Source organism: Terrapene carolina, unplaced genomic scaffold (assembly GCF_002925995.2).
Source record: "Terrapene carolina triunguis isolate 2854851 unplaced genomic scaffold, T_m_triunguis-2.0 Scaffold96, whole genome shotgun sequence".
Lineage (NCBI taxonomy): Eukaryota > Metazoa > Chordata > Testudines > Emydidae > Terrapene > Terrapene triunguis.
Window position 1 is genome coordinate 72,906,707 of NW_020664447.1, and position 22,981 is coordinate 72,929,687.

Sequence of the window (22,981 nt, forward strand, 5' to 3'; positions counted from 1 at the left end):
TGGGCCACATCCACACAATATATATACTACCTGTATGGCCCTGAGGATGTCACGTGGGCCGCAGCGGTGTGCTGATTGGGCCACGGGTTGAGAACCACTGGTCTAGATGAACTGTTAGTAGGAATACTTTGCAATTCTATAGAAGTTTTTACTCAGTCTCTTTTCAGAGCTGAGTCTCATTTTTCAAGAGTCAGAGCCCTCCACCAGGTCATCTTAAAAAATAACCCACGTTTCTCAGCTTTCCTACTTGAGCTGGGAGACCAGAGGACTTTCTGACCAAAGGGCGGGGAATTTTTAATCTTCGTGCATGAGAATGAAGTTGAACCTTGTGCTTCCCATTGGGGCTATGAACTGACTAGAACTGTGATGCAAGATTCTTCCCTGGGAGAAACCAAGTATGGAATCATCATTTTCTTGGCCTGACTGTTGAGGCTAGGACCTGAATGGAATTTACCACCACAGCAATCATTCATTTATTTCCACCCTACTGAAGCAAGAGTGTGAAGACACTACACCACGTTGTTACCTGACAGGTTTGCCATGAGCCAAGTCTTCTCTTGCCCCTGTGAGACATCTGGTTGTAAGGCTTGATGTCTTGAGGAGAAGCTTGTGGATTACTCATGATGATGGCACATTCCTTTGCTTCCTGTCTTGCTGGATGATGTCTCACAGATGAGGGTGGGAACGATTTCAGCGTGCACCTTCTGCATAGCAGGAGATTCTCACTAGGGCCCCAAAACATCAAAATACTTACACATGTGCTTAACTTTAAGCATGTGAGCAGGCCCACTGACTTCAATGGGGTGGATCACTTGTTTAAAGCTAAGCGCTTCGCGGGATCGGGGTCTAACAGTCAGGGCCGGCTCCAGGCAACAGCGCAGGAAGCAGGTGCTTGGGGCGGCCAATGGAAAGGGGCGTCATGTCCAGGTATTCAGCGGCAATTCGGCAGCGGGTCCCTCAGTCCCTCTCAGAGAGGAGGACTGGCCGCCGAATTTTTTTTTTTTCTCTCTCTCTTCGTCGCTTGGGGCGGCAAAAAAGCTGGAGCCGGCCCTGCTAACAGTGAATTTCCTTGGTTGTGTGTTTTCTTAATGAAAATCCCTAAATGCTCCAGAACTGGGTCTGAACCAAAATCTTAATACAAACTTTTCTGAACATGGCATCTCAGGCCCCTCTTTAGTATCCAATCTATCCTTATTGCCTGAACTTGAGTGTTATATCTAGATCTATATTTTTCTTTGCAGGATTTCATCTCCATCTCCTTTTTGGAGACTGGTGCCCAGACACGGACGATGGCCTCGCGGATAGACACGACAACTCAGCAGCTAGGCCAACAATGCGCTGAGAAGTTTGAGGTGTCGGATCCCCAGAACTATGGGCTCTTTGTTCACGTTGACGACAAGTGCCTGCAGCTTGCTGACGATGCCCAACCCCATCATATAAAATCCTGTCTTCTGAAGAGCGAACCCAAAAAAGATTTCCATTTTATTTATAAACTGCTATGCAAGGAAGAGACACAGATTCCAGTCATCAAAGAGCCAGACTTTTTATAATGGCAGAACTGCTCTTGTATTGTGTATGCTGCAGTCTTTGAAAGACTGAGACACTTTATCTTATGAGATCTTCTGACATCAGGAGCATGTTGGAACTCAGCCTTTTAGCAGTGGTGGACATGGTAGTAGTTGTAGATGCTGTCTCACTATTGGGCATTTCTCAGCAGAATCCATTTGCAGAAGCAAACAGAGTATTCATAGGAATGTTCCTACTTTGGAAAACTTGAAGTATTAAACCTCAAAACCTCCCTATGGCAACAAACAAACTCATAACGGATGTGGACAATGGAGCTTAATCAGTTGCTCCTGAGTTTTTATAGAAGAGTGAGTATCTATCCCATTATAAGTTATATAGGTGAGAGTCACCGATGCAGAAGGCCTGTAAAGGGCCTATGCACAACTTAAACCCTATTTTTGAGGACTTATGTGGTGTGAGTGCCTAGAGCTGATTCCCTGCACAGGGCTGAATTTCACCTTGTTTGAATAAATTATGAATCATGATTGATCTGTTCAGCAGCATAGAATTGTATCATGCAGCAGAACTCCATCTGTACCCTGGTATGTTATGCTATATGTACTGACCTTTGAAATACATGTAATAACAGAACATGAAATCCAATACTGTATGTGCGTGAAGAAGCCTTTCTGTGTGGTATACATTTCACTGAATTGCGTAATTTATGCACTTCCATCAATGTATTTTTTTCCTCTTAAAGACTGAGACTCCGTCACCCTCATTTTAGATGTACAATAGCCTTAATCAAATCTGTTGTACAGTAATGTCTGGTTAAATGTATTTATTTCCATGTGTGATCATTGTAAAATCACTTCCTATTTGTGGATAACTTGATAGTGTAAAAACACTGAGGGAAAAGGCAACGTTCATTATAAAAAACTGTTTGATTTCAAATAGATCAGTGAAAGGACTCAAGGTCAGAGAAGTTTTTTAAAAATACCACTTCCTTTTCAGCCAGTACTGGATGCTTCTGTTATTTTCTCAGATGTTTTTGTATCTTCAGGTTGTTACAGGAGTAAATACATGCTGTTGCAGACTGAACTTGCTGAAGTTCCTTTTGATTTCTCCACTCCTATTCTCCAGGGCTCAGAACCTGCCAATGAAATCTCACTGCAGGCTTGAATTTTCCATAAAATGTCCTGATGCAAAAGCACACAAAACCTCAAGCCAGCTTTCTGCTTCTTGAGTGAAGAATGGACATCGGAGTCCTTGGCTTAATCACAGATATTAATCCATCATGGGCCTGATCCCACAGCCCTTACTCAGCCAAAGTTCCCACTCATGTTAATGCACGCGGGATATGAGTAACTATCGGTGCAGTGGGAGTAGCCAATCCAAGGATTATAGAAACAGGCCAAGTTTGATTGATTTGTCGTTAGTAGGAAAAACACATTGTTGTGATTAGAAAAGGGGGTTGTGTAAGTATGTTCACACAGCACAACTTCTACATCCAGCTAGCATTAAGGAGGAAATGGTCGGTGTTTTGGGGGGGTGGGCTGGAGCCCACAAGTCCCACTACATTTTTATTACATTACTTTTTAAAGGGTCTCAGCCTCATTACTGAACAATGACAATATACAGTCGTTCATTCTGAGGTTTGAAATCCATGTCCCTATATTCACTAGTACTGTAGTTTGGCATGTATTTGTGTGTGTGAAATAAATATATATGGATCCTTTGTACTGGTCACCAACCAAACGAGCATAAAAATTACAAATTATTACCGAGTCTGTTACCTTGTAATGCATTTAGTCTTGGGTCCATGTAGCCAGGAGAAAGTGATATTACATTTAGGAAGAGTAAATAATATATTGTGGCTTCAAATATATCATGTGCAGCACTGAGGGATTCTTTATGAGAGAGCAACAGAGAGTCTTGTGGCACCTTTAAGACTAACAGATGTATTGGAGCATAAGCTTTCGTGGGTGAATACCCACTTTGTCAGACGCATGTAATGGAAATTTCCAAAGGCAGGTATAAATATGCAGGCAAAAATCAGTCTGGAGATAACGAGGTTAGTTCAATCAGGGACGGTGAGGTCCTCTGCTAGCAGTTGAGGTGTGAACACCAAGGGAGGAGAAACTGCTTTTGTAGTTGGCTAGCCAGTCACAGTCTTTGTTTAATCCTGATCTGATGGTGTCAAATTTGCAAATGAACTGAAGCTCAGCAGACTCTCTTTGGAGTCTGGTCCTGGTTTTTTGCTGTACGATGGCTACCTTTATATCTGCTATTGTGTGGCCAGGGAGGTTGAAGTGTTCTCCTACAGGTTTTTGTATATTGCCATTCCTGATTTCTGACTTGTGTCCATTTATCCTTTTACGTAGTGACTGTCCAGTTTGGCCAATGTACATAGCAGAGGGGCATTTATGAGAGAGGTTTGCCCCAAAGTCTTTGACTCATTTTCCCGCCCTCCCCGCACACATGCACTTGTGTTGTGCAATTGGCTGGCACTCTCCACTTCTGGTACCCTCCACCGTGGGAAGAGCCTTGGGATCCTTCAGGATCAAAGGTGCTGCATACGTGGTGTTATTTGGAATACAGCCCAGGGAACAGGGCACGGCTGAGCTTTGGCATCTGGAGTTTGGGGTGCAAAAAACTCTTGGCAGCTCTTTATTGGGAGTGAAAAGGGCATTTCTCCATCTGGGGCAGGTGAAGGGAACGTCTTCTCTGCTCGAAGGGGGAAATTCAGGACACCCACATGAAGCCTGAGTGATTCGGCTTTATGTAACATCCTTTGCAGTGGTTGGGGAAAGGAAATCCATCCTCCAACCAGCGGGCATGCCATGGGGCTGTAATATAGCCCTCCACAACCATTATTCCAGCCTATAGGCTCGGTTACAAGCTACTGCCCCAACCCCTGGATTTTGCATATATATATATAAATTCTTAGTCACTATAGTTTGCCAAGCTGGGTGAAATAATGGCAGCAAGGTATGGTTTCCTTTTAGCACAACAGCTGTAATCTCATACAGTAATTTACATACCCTAACTCCTCTGATCCTGAAGGACCCCAAAGTACTTTATAAGCTGTTTAGCGTTGGTAGATCTTGGAGTCATTTATTCCACTGCTCACACATAATCACCAGTGGCCAGACAAATGACACCCAACACAGCACAAGTGCATGGAGTATGGTGAGGGGGCCACCTATCTTTTCTAAAAGCGTTATTAATGGCCATACACACCCTCATCTGTATAAATCGTATGGAAAAAAGACAACAACCCATCCCACCTGCATTAAACTACCTCCTACTCAACGTAGCTACCTTGAGATTAAGGAGGATAATACTTAGCTGCCACAGTCCACAGGGCACAACATGGGCACCTAAAATTAAGCACATAGGCCATGATTTTTCAAAGCTAAGTAATGATTTTGGTAACCCAACTTGAGACACAGAAAGTGCTGAGCATCCCATCCTTTGAAAACTGGCCTCCATTAACGTTGGGCAAGTTGGGCTCCCCGGAAATGAGGAACCCAATGTCATGAGTCATTTTTAAAATGTTGTCCTTAAATCCATATTCAGACATGTCAATCAGTGGCTTGATTTTTAGAGGTGTCATATCTCCCATTGAAATCGAAGAGACTATTCACAGTGGTAAGGGCTTACTACACCTGGTGGATAAGTACTTGTAGGCGCAGTCTCTAGGCTCTCAGGGCTTTGGAAGGGGCTTCTCTCCTATATGTATGTAGAGCACTTGGCCACTTGGGGGGGCACTATATAAATGATGAAAACAACACTAAAGCAAATACTAATAAGACCCGGGGAGGAGTTCTTTGAGGGCAAAATACAGGCTCCTTGGTCTCTACCTGAGGTCTTCCACAAATAAAACAATCTATCCTGAATTCTGGAATTTTTCATCCTGAGAAAAATGTCTATTCTGAGTCCTGGAGGGTGCCATTCCTGACATTCCACAGCTCTGCCAGTATGATCCCATTCTAGTGGAGTAAATCATCTTAAGGGCTTGTCTAGACTTGGAAATTTATCAAAATAGCTAGTCTGGAATAGATTTTCCAAATTAGTTTAATTGACAAAGTGGATCCACTTTGTGGCTTAAGCCTGTTATACCAGAATGAGTGTCCACATGAGGTCTTATGCTGAAATAACTTTTCTGGAATGGCTATTTCAGTAAATTTCCAAGGGTAGACAAGCCCTAAGTCACCAATAAATGGAAACATAAAAACGAAATCATATATTTCAAGAAACGCACAGTGTCTCCCTCTCTCAAGGCAAGCCACAGAGAGCCAGATTGTGGCAGGTGACTGTGAGTGCTCAAGTGAGGATAGAGCATATGACGCCCCACCCCACTTACATCCACTGGGCCCATTCATAGACCCTGCACTTTCCTGACTGCAGGGGCTACTCCCTAGCACCACACTCTGTGCACTGCAGCCTCCCCAAAGGCAGCAAGGAAGGGTGTGGTAGGACTCTTTAACTGCGCCCAGCAAGCAGAGCTGGTCAGCCATACTAGAGAGCATTCACTGCACAGCCTTGATTCCCATGCACAGGCGGGAGCTCTCAGGGGCATTGTGTTGGTAGTACAGCTTTGCATAACCGCCAGCTCAGGGTTGTTGCTTAAAGCTTCAACAGATGCCAGCACCAGCAGTAATAGGAAGCAGTTAAGACTTGCCAGACCCAATGAGATGGTAGTTTCCTAGCTGGAGATGCAATGCCAGCGCTAGAGGGAAGTTCAGTGAACATGGCCATATGTCCATTGGCTTCTCTACTGAGACTGTCAGTTGTGATACAGACATCTTCCACTACAATGAGCAGCACATCTAGTCATTAGTGACCTGTGTCAGAAATGAACCAGTGAACACGAGGGGAAAGGCTCCACAGCCCAGATCTTCAGAGGTATCTAGGAGCCTAACTCCCAGTGAGTTCAATAGAAATTAGGTGCCTAAAGACCTTTGAGGAGCTGGGCCCACATGTCTTGGGCCATCCTGTCACCATGCTGCAAGGTAGTCAGAAGTCATTGTTTCTCAGCTGGAGGCCGAAGTTACAGGTACTGAATATGGCAAACACGGAAGAAACTGTTTGGATTAAAAGTGATTTATTTATTTATTGCTTAGTGTCTTTCACAATTCTCCTTTTTACCTAAAAGAAACTTACTTGACAATTTAACTGAAGGAAACTTCCTGGTCTGATGACCCAGTGCCATCATGTGATTAGTCAAGGCACAATTACTAAGTGACTCAAATACTAGCCCTCACATGATTGATCAGCAGATCGACCAAGCGTCATAGACTTTCAGGGGACTTTACCCTATGAACAAGTGAAGTTGTGTAAGCCAGCCAAGTGCTCCTCAGGCGTTAGTTGCCACAGAAACATTGTGAAACTATTTGGACATAATTTACTTGCAAGGCCAGGAATAATGCACAAGGAAAACTTGCTGGGCACAGCAAAGGCTGTAAGAACACCCAGCTTTTTAAAGTAACCCTTCCATGCATGGAAGCCTTTAGTGCCACACTTAATTGAAGCCAGTAATACAATCTGGCAATAATTTACTAACCCAATTACACATGCTGGTCATTTAGGGCCTGATCCAAAGCCCATTGAAAGCAATGGAAGGCATTCTACTGATAGTCAGATCATAAATTAATCCACAGTCTGTATTTTGAATACATAGAATAATTGCTTGTCCATTCTTATTGCCTGCACAGGAAAGAGAGAGAATAGAATATACGCCACAAGCAGAGTAAGACTTAGCACTGTGGCTGTTATTACCCATAATCATACACATGCTGCAGTCCTCATTGGGCCTTTTCCCTGAGTAAGCATTGCACGATTTAGCCCAGACTGGCCAATTGATGGAAGCAGCTATGCTAGCACTAGGCTCAGTAATGCCATTGAGGCACTGCCCTGCATTGGGGCAGGAGTGGCTTGGCACTGCCCCGGGGGGCTCAGAATGCCTCCCAGAGATGCAGACCCTGCATAGCAGCTAGCATGCCAGTTTGTGAGGTGCATCCTACTCCCCATGTGCAGCTGGACAGCTCCTCTGGCCAGTGCCTGGCGGGGTGACAGAGACATGGCAACTCAGCCCCTGAATTCCCCTGAGCACAAGGGATGAAGATTTGCTTGGCCCTTACTGAAACTACATAGGCTCTTCCCCCCATGGTACATCCACATGCGAGCCAGACAGAATCTGGCTTTCAGAGACAGGCTGAATAGGGCCTACAAATCACTGGCTTTAAATGGCTTTAAACAGTCGTACAAGGGGCTGTTTGTAGGGTTTGGGCACCCTAGGTTGACAAACACACTCAGTTCACCTCGTCTTGATCTGGACTGAGATAACAATAACACGGCATCTGTGAATATCTACGGAGCAAAAATGCACAGACTCCAAATGAATGTTTCTTTTGCCTTTCTTAGCATTAAGGAAGTGCACGCAGTTACAGGAGCGCTCTACACAAGAGGCATCTGTATATCTGGAAATAGTTATTTATTAGATAATGTGCTGGGGTACATTGGGGGGGGGGGGGGTTGTTCAACGGCTGCATGGTACCCAGCCACACCTGTAATGGGCTGAGCCTAACAACTCACTCAGTGCTCACAAGTGGCTTCAAGTAGCTGCAGGGGCACTGCAGCACCATACCGCTGGACCTTGCCTCAGTTGCTATGCCAACCCTCATGAGGTAGCTAGTGGCAGCAACCACTGGTGAAGGGCACATCTGTCCCTACAAGTGCAAGCTAAGGAGTCATGGTCAAACATTTGGTGAATAGTAAACCACAGAAACCAAATGAAGAATGGAACAGGCTTCATTTGCTCCCCACTGTTGTTGAGCTGATGGACAGGAATCAAAGAACATAATGTGCCAGTAGATGGTGCTCAGAACCTGCGGCATTGTTTAGCGAGCTTTTCTAGGGCCAGTAAAAGAAGTTGTGCACTGCAAATGACTTCCTATGGGCCCCTTTTTAATGGAGGTCGTGAAGTTGATCCCATACAAACAGCCTGATGCCTGGAACCTACAATTGTGAAATAGCGGCCTTGGACTTTCATACAGGCATCTGTTAACATAAGAGGAGGAAGCGGTGAAACCAACTTAGGTCTAAGGCGTAGAGGGCACCCTTTGCATGGCTTTAATAAGATACAAGAAATAAAGCTTAAACTCAAGCAATGTAAACTCTGCCCAATTTAGGGCAAGAAACCTTGACAGAAAGCTGAGAACTGCACAAAATGTGTATAGAGGGACCATCCAATTTACTTTAATATGTATGTGGCCACATTTCCAAGTTCAGATGAAGCATTGCATACTGGAAAATGTAGTAACTGTAGCCACATATTAAACTTGAGGATGACTGCAGTGCACATTGTAGAACTCCATGGCTCACTGGCCAAACTTTGGTCACTCCTGAACTAGTTTTTTAACACTTGTTTCTGAAAACACACTCATGTGAACAGGGAACTGTTGTGTTAGCATAGGCATGCTGGTGCTAAGTGGATCCTTCCGTGGTGATTAAGTGTCAGGCAGAATGGTGAGTCTGCTAACCTACATTGGTTTTTAAATGAGTGAAGTTTTTTTTTTGGTAGGGTTTTTAATTGAATTGCTGCTAAGAAAAAGAAGACTTATGAAAAGGCCTAACAACATCAGCAGGTTTGAGTGCTTTTGGGGCGAGAACTCAGCTGAATCCAGTGAGTCAGTGGGGTGTGGTGCATCTCCCCCAGTTTTTGCCTTCTCTTCCATGCCATACTAGTTACTTAGGAATGGGTGCTACACCACCGTGAGTAGCCACGTTATGGAAAATAGCACTCTGGAAATTATTCTTGCAGAAAAAAGTTTATGAATGTGAGGTAAGCAAACTAAAATTTATGCTTTGTCATTCCAGTTCTGCTCCCCTGGGGCAGTGAAGCTCTACACTGCCCCAATGCATTAGTGCCAAATCATGGAATGTCTGCTCAGGCACAAGTCCCACCTGGGTATAGGATAGTTGTGAAAATAGAGTTGAGAGGCAAGAAAGCTGAGCCAGGCAGCGTGTGCTGTGTAATCTTTGGCAGGTCACTCAGCCTCATTTTTCATGATACATATTTGTTATGGGGCTTATTTAAAGCACATTAAGACCCTCAGATGGAAGATGCCATATTATTATCTGGGAGAAATGGGGAGCTCTGATCCCAGAGCCTCAAAAGTGTTTAGGTGTCTAACTCCCATTGATATAAATGGGAATTAGGCACCTAAACACCATTAAAGGTCCTGACCCTACTGACTCTTTTCAAGAAACATACAAACCTTGAAAGTGGAAATCTGGAAGACTAAAAGACTCTTTTGAATACTTTAAAGAAAATGTATCTTTACAAAGGGGAAACACTGGAAAATAAAGTTAAAGCTATGAATGACGGGTTCCAGGGGTCCATGAAATATACTGAATGTGTAAGACTGGCATCCAAAGGTCTTAAATGTTTGGCTAGTTTGATGTATACATTCAAACAGCTGTTTGAAAGAGTCTTTGTTTTCACTGCTGTTTTGAAGGGAATTTGGATGCTTACCACAATATGCTGGTCTCACCATGTCCCTACCTGCAAGCTATTCTATGCAGCTAGACCCCACTGCCTTCAGTGGGACTCCAGACAAGCGTATGGGTCTGTGAGCATGTAAAAGCTTGCAGGATTGGGAGCTTATTTTGTGTGGTCTTCAAATGTCACTTCTTTCCTTCTCACGCTATTAAGTCCCAGTGCCATAATGCTGATAGGGATGTTTCGCCTTTTGCAATTCTGTGGTCTCATTTTTATTTTTAGACTTTTACCATCTGTAAAAGTTTCACAACTGAACAGAAACAAGAAGTAGGGGAAAAAGCTGATGTTTAGGCAAGAATGAAGGCTTAATTCTTCTTTCATGTCCACTGAGGCAGAAAGCAATTCTTGCAAACCCTACATCTGTCATCACCTGTTTTAAAACATGCTTTGGAACTTGTCTTTTATACCCTTTCTTCAGGAGGTGGTTGAAAGCTGAGGGCGGAGCAATGCCTCTAGCTTGCTCCTCCCTATATAAATGGAATTTCAAGCAACTCCTGCCCCTATGGGAAGGGCTACCCAGAATTCCCAACCACACCACACCCCAAACAATGGCCTAGTTTTTCCCCCCAGGCCCATTCCCTTTCCAAGAACAGCAAATGGAGCTTTGGTAATCCAATCTATAGCATTCTTTTGAGAAGTACTCCCATAGTACTCTGGACATGAAGAACAGCGAAGAAAGGTATGGGGAATTTTAAACTATTACAAAGCACTTTATAATTTGATACAGCTGTCTCAGCTTATGACTCACTGAGACATCTCAGTAGGAAGTGGCTTCCTCAAGTAAGTGTTTGAGATGCTGTTTAAGAGAGGAAAGTGTATATGTTTTAAGCAGGTTGTAAGTGTAGAGTTTGGAGGTTCATTTCAGGTAGTCACACAAAATGTACAAGCTTCTACTTAACTCTTGAAGCAAGTTTTTTGTTAAGACACAACAGCATAAGGCCTTAAAGGTCCATGGAACATTCAACTTTATTTTTTTATTCACAGATAATTCCAAGTGCTGTACCATTTCTCGCAGACTTGTGTGTACATAACACTTACATAATGGTGCTAAAAGTTACAGCATTAGACAGTTTTTTTTAATTCTTTGGGAAACAGTGCAACTTTATGCCCATTCAATTTACAAATTGGATAATTCTCAAGTACAACTGATTTCTTTACACCATTAAGGATTTAGAGCTTGATGTACAAACTATGGCTTCTTCATTTTTCAACCAGTTTGCAAACTTGTAAACATAAGTTCATTAATAATAAACTCCCCACTTTTTAAAGCTAATTAGTATTCGTCAACAGTTTCAAATGCAAAATAATTAAAGATCAAATTTTAATCATAAAGTTAGGATCCCCAATAGACTGCATGTAGTGTTCAACTGGAGATTCTTAAAAATTATGCTACTGTAGCCTGCATTGGGCTTTGAAACAAATCATTTCCATTTCAAATGCTGCCTGGATAACACTAACTCTGCCCAAATGCATTTTGTAGAACACCAGTTATATCCGAAAGGCTAGAGGGACGCAATAAAATCCATAATGTCAAATGGGAGGCTTTTAAGTGCTGAATCTGTTCAGTGTTGTCCAACACAGCTCCCACTGTGTTATTTAAAACTGCTATAGTGGTTGACATTTCTCTTCTCTTTGCATGCAGTTGTAGTCCTGATTATTACAGTTTCAAAAAAAGGCTATCGCTTTTAGTAAGGATTATTAATGGGAATGCTGTTTTCATTAATATCCAAGGCACACATGGTCCATGGCCAGTTGTATTCTGCAACAGACAAGAACAACAATTATAAATACATCATAGTGTCACCATATTTAGATTAATTTAATATGATAGTTTTAAATATGGAAATTAGTATCTACTCATTGGGTATCTGCATCCATAATGTAAATAAAGACTAGTTATGAAAGACTTTTCAAAAACAGTCTTGCCACTTTAAGATTCAGGCTATGGCTACACTGCACATCTCTTGTGGCAGTGTAGGATATGCGTATCTACACACCGCAGTGAAAAACAGGCCGCGTCCACACTGCAGTGTGTCAGTGAAAGGCTCTGGTGAAGGGAGACAGCAGGGAAAGGCTCTGAAGCGGGAAGCTGCCAGAGCCTTTCCCCACTTCTGGAGCTTTTTCCTGTGGTGTGGAAAGACTCCAGTAGCGGGGAGGCACTGTTACAATGCTAAAAATAGCAGTGTCGATGGGGAGGTGCTGCTTGGGGAGTAGAGAGCTGTGTAGCGTTCATACCCATAGGGTTCAGGCGTGTCTTTACTTGCCTAAGCAGTGCCTCACTGTCTCTGCTGATGTTTATACCTGTGCGAGGGGGCGTGTAGTGTTTTTACTCTATACACTGCTGAAAGGAGTGTGCAGTGTAGCTGTACCTTATGAATACTATTTATAAAATAGACTGAGCAGAGAAGCAAAAAATATGCAGCTAATAGGTAATGAGACATTTACAAATTATCAGCTTCTGCTTTTTAAACTATCATAGAATCATAGCACTGGAAGGGACCTCAAGAGGTCATCTAGTCCAGTCCCCTGCACTCATGGGGGTTCTCAAACCAGGGGTTCTCGGGACAAATTTTTTGGTGGCCTCAGAGTGCGGCCACCAACTCTTGCTGGTGGCCACTCTCTCACTTTTTCCTAAAATACTTGATTAGCTTTAGGATAACCAGATAAATATGCACATATACACATACAAATCATTGTAATTTATTTATTGCTAGCTAGTAAATCTGTTGTGAAAAGTGATATTAACAAATATACAAGTATCACTTTTCACAGCAGACTTAATTTGTCCCCAGGCTTGCCAGGGCTGATTAAGCCATGGATAGAAGGTTGGGGGAGATGGGGCTGGCAGAGGCAGTAGGGGGCTGGAGCCCAAAGCCCCGTGGCTGGAGGATGGGGTCCAAGGACAGAGCCTGAAGCCATGTGGCCAGAGCCTGGGGCCTGCCACTGCGCAGCCAGAGCCCAGGCCTGGAGCCTGAAGTCCCAAGGACAGACCTTGCTGCCCTGCCACCACAGGGCTGAAGCCCAAAGCCTGAGTCCCGCCACCCATGGGAAGGTGGGGAACTCACTTGCTGCCTGCTCCTCCAGTGTTGTGCCCCAGGTGACTCCAGAGGGGGGCAGGGCCCAACCCCTGCTGCTGACCCCAGCATTCAGGAGCAACTGGGAGGGGGAAAGGGCTCTACTTTGCCCCCCACCTCCCAATCACAGCCCAGAAGGCTGTGGCCGCCAGAAAAGCCCCTGGTGGCTGCATTTGAGAAACACTGACCTAGACCATCTCTGACGCGTGTTTGTCTAACCTGCTCTTAAAAATCTGCAATGACTGAGATTCCACAACCTCCCTAGGCAATTTATTCCAGTGCTTAACTAGCTGACAGTTAAGAAGTTTTTCCTAATGTCCAACCTAAACTGCCCTTGCTTCAATTTAAGCCCATTGCTTCTTGTCGTATCCTCAGAGGTTAATGAGAACAATTTACCTCCCTCCTTGTAACAACCTTTTATGTACTTGAAAACTGTTATCATGTCCCGCCTCGGTCTTCTCTTCTCCAGATTAACCAACCCCAATTTTTTGAATCTTCCCTCATAGGTCATGTTTTCTAGACTTTTAATAATTTTTGTTGCTCTTTCTGGACTTTCTCCAGTTTGTCCGCATCCTTCCTGAAATGCGGCACCCAGAACTGGATACAAAACACCAGTTGAGACCTCATCAGCGCGGAGTATAAGGCAATAAATAAGGCTGATATTGCAAGCTGAATTACCTGTCAATAGGATATCCTCCTTCACAAACATTGACCAAGGCATACAGCTGTCTCAGAGCATACTCATACTGCAATTGAACAAAGAACATTAAGCATTTCCATGTCAAATCCCAGCCTCTCTTTATTTAAGCTAGAAGTAAAAGAGCTTTGTAGATGCTGTTAACACCAATGATTTCTATCCTTGCTGGAATATTCTAATATCAGACCAAAGTTACCCCTCTCTCACACTTTTCATTGCACCTGCAGCCATACAATGTCCTTATATCCCTCTCCTTTATTCAGAACTCACTGCAGATTCCCTTCTTATGCAAGACTCATAATTCTAACCAATGTCAATGAAACCACAACTCTAATGTAGACCAATGTGGCCTCCCCTTGTGTTGGATTGTCTCTCTAGATTGTAAGCTCCTTAAGGCAGAGAGCATACCTGCTTTTGTCTCACGTACAGTGCTGAGCGCTCTGTCAATGCTTCATAGATTAGACAAGTGATGACTTGAGACTTCTGCTTTTTCCACTAAATTCTGTTTTATGGTTGCCTCGCCCTCTCAACTCACCCATTTGTCTGTTTTCTGCATCTATGTCTTGTGTGACACCTAGATTGTGAGTTCTTTGAGACAGGGACTGGTTTCTCTGTTACTTGTTTGTACAGTGCCTAGCACAATGGGGCACTGTACATTGACTGAGACTCTTAGATACTACTGTAGCAAAAGTAATTATTTGTAGTAAAGCTCAAAAAACTTACATCTGTGAACTCAACAAGAACCAAATAATATCTAGTAGGCTGTCACAGGTAGTGTACAATATACAGTTAAGGGGATCTCTTTTTAGGATAGAATTATGTACTGTATATACTCAATCATAAGCGGGTTCATTTATAAGCCGACCCCCCCCCCAAGATGGATAAGTAAAAATGGAAAAATTTTATGACCCGTTCATAAGCCGAACCTATAATTCAGGGGTCAGCAAACTTTGGCTCCCGGGCCATCAGGATAAGCTGCTGGTGGGCCGAGATGGTTTGTTTACCTCGAGCGTCCGCAGGCACAGAGGTAAACCTAAGTAAACAAAGTGTCCCAGCACGTCAGCTGCTTACCCTGACGGGCTGGGACAGCAACTGGTGGGAAAATTTGGGGGGGGGGGGAAGAAGCTGGGGGTCAGAGAAGTAACCCCTGTGACCACCCCCCACATGACCCCACCCCTAGCCCGGGACCCCCACACTCTCCCCATCCCATCCCTTCCCACCTTATCTGGGGAGGGCCAGGGGACGATGTCTCTGGCCTGGCTGGAGCTGCTCCGGCAGGTGGGCAGCGCGGCTGCAGCCTGCTCCGGTGGGCCAGACCGGGCGGCGCGGCTGCAGCCTGCTCCGGTGGGCCAGACTGGGCGGCGTGGCTGCAGCATGTTCCGGTGGGCCGGGCCGGGCGGCGCGGCTGCAGCGTGCTCCAGCGGGCGGGGTGGTGCGGCCACAGCCTGCTCTGGGGGGCGGGGCCGAGCGGCAGGGCTGCAGCCTGCCAGCCCTGGAGCTGCAGCTGCTTTGGAGGCTGGGGGGAGAGGAGCGTGGCCAGAAGCGGAGAGACTCTGGCCCTGCCTCTTCCCTTCTGTCTCTGCTGGCTGTGCTGCCTCTCCTTGCTCCCTCTGTTGGGGAGAGGGGCTGTGTCCCACCTCTCCCTCTCTATACCCGTTCATAAGCCGACCCCCTTCTCTGGTGCTTCCCTTTTTTACTAAAATTTTGGCTTATGAACGAGTATATACGGTACATTAGGTGCTGTATTTAATAAAAATCCCAATTTTCCTTTTTGGTAAAAACTGACTTTGGAAGAACACCTTGACAGCTGTGCTTGTCCTACTGACAAATGTATTGGGTTTTTTGCTAACGTTACACTTACCAAGGGAGAGTGCCAGTTGAAGCAGTGGGCTTTGAAGTGATTCACTGCTGACTGGTAGCAGTCATAGTCACTGATGGTCAGTCTATCTGACAGAATTTGCTCAGTTCGCTCCTTTGATTCTGTTACCAAGGATATGATCTTTCGCATGGATTCCTGAATAATCTGTTTAGCCTGCACACAAAGCAAAGACAACTTATAATGTGCTTTTCCTGACCCTAACTTGCAGACTATTAACTGAATGCCACTTCCTTCTTTCAAAAAAAAAAAAAAAAAAAAAACCTTGGGCTCTTTTAAAAATACTCCGTTTTTTAAAAGAAATACCATTGAAATTACAGTCCCTTTTGGGCCTGCCCCTTAAAAAAACATGAACAAATAAGAAGGGAAATCGGAAAGGTTACAGGTTGTGGGCTTCCAATAGAGCATTCATTTAACCTATTAGTTCTCCCTGCAAAAAGGGGGGAAACGCACAGTAATCATGACTAGACTTGCTGTAGCAGCCTTCTGGGAAAATGTATTTGCTCTTCAATAATGATATTAGAGAGTTTTGGGAGACTTTGGCTTTGGAGAAAGTCTTATCTCAGGCTAAAGCAGGCAGTCATTCTGAAGTATGGCTTTCTTGTGCAAGAATTATGGGGGCAAGGGGATATCCCCTAGTGGTAGAACCACTGGCAGTAAAATCTAGTAGGTTAGTTTTTGTATGTTTATATTCCCATTTGGTAAGTTACCAACAGAAGATGCCTTGTCCATAGATCTCAGAAGTTTAAATAATTGTGGAGAAAAATATCAGATGGCTGTTACCGATAGCAGATGCATTTTGTCATGAATTGGGGTCAATTTGCTGTAACTTCATTAGTCTCACTGGAGTTACTTTTGATTTACATCCATATAATGGAACTGAATTTGGCCTTATGAATGGTAGCTAGAATTTTTAGCTTTACCTCTAGATGTGTTTTCATCTCCCCTGCAATCTTCTTAGCCTCATAAATATCATTGGTAGCCATCAGCTTCCGTTTCATGATTTCAAGAGGCACATCAGGACTAGGAGTGAGATCGTAGTGTGCCACTGGGGGCAGTGAAATAGGAGTGGATTTCTTTCCCATGCCCTGAAACTGCACCACTTTCATAGAAGAGATGCTCTGCAAATTAGAAAGCAAACAAACACACACAGGTTAAACATCTCTGCTAGACAGTCATCCTTTGTGTTGCCATACAAGCTTGTTAATTTTCTAAACTTGCTTGGCTATGGAAGATATATGAAGGTAAGTATTGTTTTACAAGCAGTAGGTTGCCCTAAAAGTAGCTAATCTTCAAGTTCCCTAAGGTAAAAGGCCACCAGGTTGAACAGCCTGAATTTTACAGATTGAAGACCACATCAGAAAATCATTTTATTAGTACACTGAACAATGGGATGGAATGCTTTCAATTGCGTTTATGAATAACTTGGCAGTTTATGGCACCTTCTACCCAAAGAGCTCAAAGCATTTTATTATCATTTATTAAGGCTCACCATATGCTGGCAATATGTCTAGTACAGCCCTTTTATGGATGGGTAAAGTGAAGCATTGGGAGGTTAAATCAGTGGCACACTGTGTCCTCATGCCCCGTTCCCTGCATTAGCCCTTAGACCACATTTCTTTTTGCTATATCCATGTAGGAAAAGAGGGCCAGGTGAGGTCTGGTGCCAGGAGGCAAACCTGACCAGGAATTGCCCATTCTATTCTGCTTGCCTGGTCACTACGCCCTGCTTTTTCATCAGGCCTCAAGGCACTTGTGACTGGAGCAACAGCAGAGAACAAAAGAGTAGCCAGGAGGCTGGCATGAAACTCTCTGCTCAAGATGCACATAAAGGTTGAGGGGTTGAGGAGCAGCAAATGGCTACTGGCCCTTCTGAGGGTGCGAGCAGAGAATTAGGAAGGAATAAGAGTTCACAGTGTAGAAGGAAGGATGAGCTGCTGTGGACAATGGGGGTAAAGAGAGAGAAATGAGAATTTCTTGGTTCCTGTCTTGCACTTTCCAATCTGAAGGGTAAATGCAGAGACTGAATACCTGCAGCTCTAGATATGAGTGGCTACAGGCCTGAGCTACAAAATTCAGATCTTGAATTCTGCTTCTTTAGCTTTGAGCAGGCTTTAGTTTTTCAGGTAGATATTCAGAATCTGAGGATTTGTCCCGTCACCAGGGTACAGCAATTTTGAAGAGATTAAAATATATGGGGAGGACTTGACCTGGAAACCACTTAAATGAATACTCACTTTGTTTCCATATTGCATCACATGGCTGGTGTTGGTGTGTTTCTTTACTATCAGAAATTGCTTGTGGAGAGTTTCTTTTTTCAGATCCTCCTGCATGAAGAAATGTATATGTTTATAGATATCAAAATATGGCTGTTGTAAAAATGCAAGGAAAATTTAAAAGAGCCTTAGCTACCCCTGAGCGGGAGGTGAGTACCAGGGCAATGGCTATTAGCACTTCAAAAGAAATTAAATGAAAAGTTAGGAAACTAGGGTGAAATTGAGATTCTATGACATCTTCTCAAACTGCAGTAAAAATCCCTGAAGTGTTTCATTACTACTGTAAATTTGGTTCAAAACAACTCTTAATGAATGGCAGTAGCTTTTGTTCATATTTAAGGATCATTAAGGAAGCTTGCATACACTGTTCAGTAACTGCACTTTGAGATTCATGTTCAAAAACTTGCAGTGATGTTGCCCCAAATTAGTAACTTTAGACTAAGTGAACTCAAAATTAGTGGCTAGACTGTTTCTAATTTTTTCCACTTCAACACCCACCAAAGAGGAATTAAGTTTCTGAACTAAATTTAAAGATGTCTAAATGAACAACTTGCACAAATATTGAATTTGTCAGCAAAGTATTTAAGTTTAAAAGCCATCCAGTTCCACATTGCTAATGATTAAGAATTTAAACAATTTTTAATCTTAAATAAAACCTAAAGGATAAAATAAAACTTGTATAAAGAAAAACTGTAATGCTTAAAGCTTTATAATTGTCTTAAATTTAAAGCACCAAATACCTGATCTAAGTAACTTACCACATCAGAATCTTCCATCCAGTTGACACTGTACCAGTCACCTAAGTAGGTCTGTCTCTTATCATCATAGTAACATGCATAAGAAGACTCCCTAGGATTGGCAGCAGTAGTTGCATAAACTGTAAGACAAATAGAAGAGCAGCCTTTATTTAAGTGGTACTTAACTGCCTGCTACACTTGTCTGAATGTCATGGATTTACTTCAGTGCTTTGAACTGAAAAAAATCAGCCTGCTAATACTTTGTCCACAGTTGCTGTTGGTGCCACTGGAAAAGCTCTTTTCCTTTTACCAACTGTGTGTTGTATTGTGAGCATATAATGAAGAATATGTAGTTTTGGGAAAGAAGGCTTTGATTAAAAGCTACTATTCAAAAAGCTGCAAATACAGACACTATCTTAGTTGAAGGTGTGACGGGTTGGGTCACAGTAACCCCCTGGGAGCTGCCACCTGATGTGCCAAGACTACCTCTGCTCCTGTTTTCCCTGCCAGCTCAGGACTCCAGCACCCTGTCTTGCTGAGCCAGACACTCCCGTCTGCTCCAACAAAGACCCAGGGTCTGAATTACTGACCTCAAAGCTGCAGGTTTACCTGAAAGCAGCTAACAGAAGTGTTCCTGTCTTTAACACTCAGAAATCCAACTCCCAATGGGGTCTAAACCCAAATAAATCCGTTTTACCCTGTATAAAGCTTATGCAGGGTAAACTCATAAATTGTTCGCCCTCTATAACACTGATAGAGAAAGATGCACAGTTGTTTGCTCCCCCAGGTATGAATACATACTCTGAGTTAATTAATAAGTAAAAAGTGATTTTATTAAATACAGAAAGTAGGATTTAAGTGGTTCCAAGTAGTAACAGACAGAACAAAGTAAGTCACCAAGTAAAATAAAATAAAATGCGCAAATCTATGTCTAATCAAACTGAATACAGATAATCTCACCCTCAGAGATGCTTCACTAAGCTTTTTCCTCAGACTGGACATCTTCCAGGCCTGGGCACAATTCTTTCCCCTGGTACTGCTCTTGTTCCAGCTGAGGTGGTAGCTAGGGGATTCTTCATGATGGCTCTCTCCTCCTTTGTTCTGTTCCACCCCTTTATATATCTTTTGCATAAGGCAGGAATCCTTTGTCTCTCTCTGGGTTTCCACCCCCCCGCCCCCCACTGGAAAAGCACCAGATTAAAGATGGATTCCAGTTCATGTGACATGATCACATGTCCCTGTAAGACCCCAAGCCTTCATTCCTCCCAGCCTGACTCACAGGAAGGCTTGCTTGCAAACAGAGCCCCAGTCAATTGTCCTGGTTGATGGGAGCCATTAAGATTCCAAACCACCATTAATGGCCCACACTTTGCATAATTACAATAGCCCCTCAGAGTTATATTTCATATTTCTGTCCCAGATACAAGAGTGGTACATTTATACAAATAGGATGATCACACTCAGTAGATGATAAGCTTTGTAATGATACCTTACAAGAGGCCTTTTGCATGAAGCATATTCCAGTTACATTATATTCACTCATCATATTTTTATAAAACCATATAGACTACACAATGTCACAGAAGGATAGATTCTTAACTGAACAGCTGAACTGCCTATTCTGCATGCTAACAATTGGTATTAATTTGACATTTGATTTGGAATAACATTGAATGTCCTTATGCAGTGTTGTAGCTATGTCAGTCCCAGGTTATTACAGAGACAAAATGGGTGAGGTTTAATCTTTTATTGGACCAACTTCTGTTGGTGAGAGAGACAAGCTTTTGAGCTACACAAAGCTCTTCTTCAGATTCAGATTCACACGCTTCAGTTTAAAACTAAAAGATATGACCTCACCCACCTTGACTCATTTAATGTCCCTGAAATTCCTCTTTTCCAGAAAACACTGCCACTGGAGTAATACTGTACATTATTAACACTCATTGAGCACACTAAGGTAAAAAAAACTTTAGAATAACAGCTCCATCCAACAATGTGCTATTACCAGTCAAGTATTTTCTAACACAATGGGATACCTGTGCAAAACAGTCCGCAAGTTATCCCATTACCGGGATAGGAAGCCTAATCCTAGCTCTGAAAAATTCACACACCCAAAAGGCCTCCGTAGCTAAAGACATAGCATGGCATATTTTGTATGTTTGCAGGAATTTTTGAGTTCTAGGAAGAAAGTTGATTGTAGCATTTGTGATATCAATATAACAATAGTTATTTCTTTGTATATACAAGTCATTTTGTTTCAGGCAGAAAAGAGTTAGAATCTGGTGAAAAGTAGGACACCAAAACTTATTGCCTTTTTAACCGTTTGCATTTCATAATTCTTTCCATGGTACATTCTTAAAATGCTTAACCAATAATCAATTAAACCTTGCAGCTCACCTTTGAGGGTAGGTGAGTAACACACCATTTGGCAGATGGCTAAAGAGAACAGAGGTGGTCAAAAATGAAGTCTCAAGTCGGTGGCAGAGCTAGTAACAGAACCCAATAGTCCTGATACTCTGCTAACCCTCTACAATAATCCCAGGACTGTCCTCAACACTTCTGATCCAGTAAGGATATGCAGCACATTGGCCACAAGAACTTTTGACCATTTCAAGCTGGGAAACGCCAGGCCAAAAAGCTGACTGATCACTTACCATTGATGTCGTCAGCCAAATGGTTCATCATTGATCCGGATTCACATGCTTCAATGTAAAACACCAGCTGTAGAATAAGTGAGACATGTTAGGAAAAACCAGTGGGCTGGAGAAGAGTTTCAACTCCTTTCAAACGGTAATTAATCTGGTCCTAAAACAGCACACTATACATAGTCCTACACATAAATAAAGGCAAATTAGGTCACTTCCTGCTTTGAAAAACTGAAACAAGTGAAGAAAACTGCATTGAAAAGGTTTCTTAATGGCTTTTCTATGTACATCTCACATGGATCTTTTTGCTAATTCAAGCAGAATTCAACTAGCTGGTCAGCTTTTTTTTATTGGAAATAATATACAATTCTGAGTTGGCCGTAGCCTCAGTATTTTTGGGACATCATCACTTATACAGACCTAAACACAATCAACTATAGTACTCTGACATGATTAATAAAAAGTTTATTTAAGAAGGTAATCTAACAAACGGCTATAGATACCAATTAGTGTTCTTTGCTCTAAGTGACTTCACCTGTACTGAAATGGGAATAGAAACCACTTAGATAAAAGAATTGGTGGGTTGTTTAATTTAAATGTTAGTTTCTGTAAGTGTCCCTTTCTCCTCAGCTGACTTGTTATTTTGTAACAATAACCAGCAGTGAATCACAAGATATACACAGGCTTCCTACAGTAACAGTACACTGGGTCAAGGGTGAACAAAGCACAATAAGCCGAAGCAGGGGCAGGGGTGAAGTGATAGTGGGTGTTTTTCAACTCTACTGGTGATCAAAATATATGGGAGTCACGGGACTTTGCTAAATCAGGATATGAAACCTTTCAACATTAATCCAAATAAATCACATGCTACAACTGGAAAGTAAACAACTGAAGACGATCCAAAAATGGAATATATATCCCGTTTGGATGGGCAATCGATCTAAATTTCAGGCTTTGAATCATCTTCCTCTTTAACAACTATGATTTTATTGTTTAAACAATTGAAGGAAGTGCAGCCAAAGATGTCACAAAGATGCTTCCTCTGCATTAGTTCCTCTATTAATTTCACAACATCTGATAAACTGTTATTTACCTTTTGGTATTTTTTGTTATGGTACATGTAATAAATGGTCTTGTTCAAGTCCTTTACATGGAGCTGTAAAATAAGAACACTTGTTTTAATACCACCTTAATTCAGCAAAATAAATAAGAGAAGAAACTCATTTCATTAGAATAAATGATTCCTATTTTTTATATATTACTGCTTCTAACTATTTGAAGATGTAAACTCCAACAATGAAAATATTTATAAGAGAGTTGCTTGACTATTTAATGCACACTTGTACCCCTTTTGTTACTTAAATAAGTGATTTACTGTAGTTTGTGATCATCAAGTCCAAATTTAACATGAAGGCGTTATACTTTTTACCGCCAATGTTTTGCCCCCCTGGGAAACAGAGGTTACAATATTTACTACAGTGTGCACGATGAATAATCATGCCCACAACAGTCTGAATGATGCACTGCAAAGCTGAGCAATAAAATCACACAACGAATAAATAGTCTGTCTGGACCTCAGCTTTCAAACATTAAGTATTCCA

General features: G+C 42.7%; 2 protein-coding genes across 3 annotated transcripts in view; one reads left to right on the plus strand and one right to left on the minus strand.

The window, feature by feature from the left end:
• Positions 1–3,249, plus strand: part of RIN3 (Ras and Rab interactor 3) — a 102,966-nt gene extending 99,717 nt beyond the window's left edge. The window contains exon 10 of the mRNA XM_026651482.1: positions 1,242–3,249. Coding sequence (XP_026507267.1) covers positions 1,242–1,550 — 309 coding nt within the window. The 3' untranslated portion in view covers positions 1,551–3,249. The remainder of the gene's footprint in view (positions 1–1,241) is intronic.
• A 7,774-nt stretch (positions 3,250–11,023) lies between these two features.
• Positions 11,024–22,981, minus strand: part of LGMN (legumain) — a 39,382-nt gene continuing 27,424 nt past the window's right edge. For both annotated transcript variants that reach the window (XM_024205975.3, XM_024205974.3), the window contains exons 7-14: positions 22,474–22,536; positions 21,390–21,456; positions 18,757–18,875; positions 17,960–18,049; positions 16,646–16,843; positions 15,708–15,878; positions 13,828–13,895; positions 11,024–11,834 (exon numbers count right to left, since the gene is read on the minus strand). In XM_024205975.3, the coding sequence (XP_024061743.1) occupies positions 11,795–11,834; positions 13,828–13,895; positions 15,708–15,878; positions 16,646–16,843; positions 17,960–18,049; positions 18,757–18,875; positions 21,390–21,456; positions 22,474–22,536 (816 nt within the window). In that variant the 3' untranslated portion in view covers positions 11,024–11,794. The remainder of the gene's footprint in view (positions 11,835–13,827; positions 13,896–15,707; positions 15,879–16,645; positions 16,844–17,959; positions 18,050–18,756; positions 18,876–21,389; positions 21,457–22,473; positions 22,537–22,981) is intronic.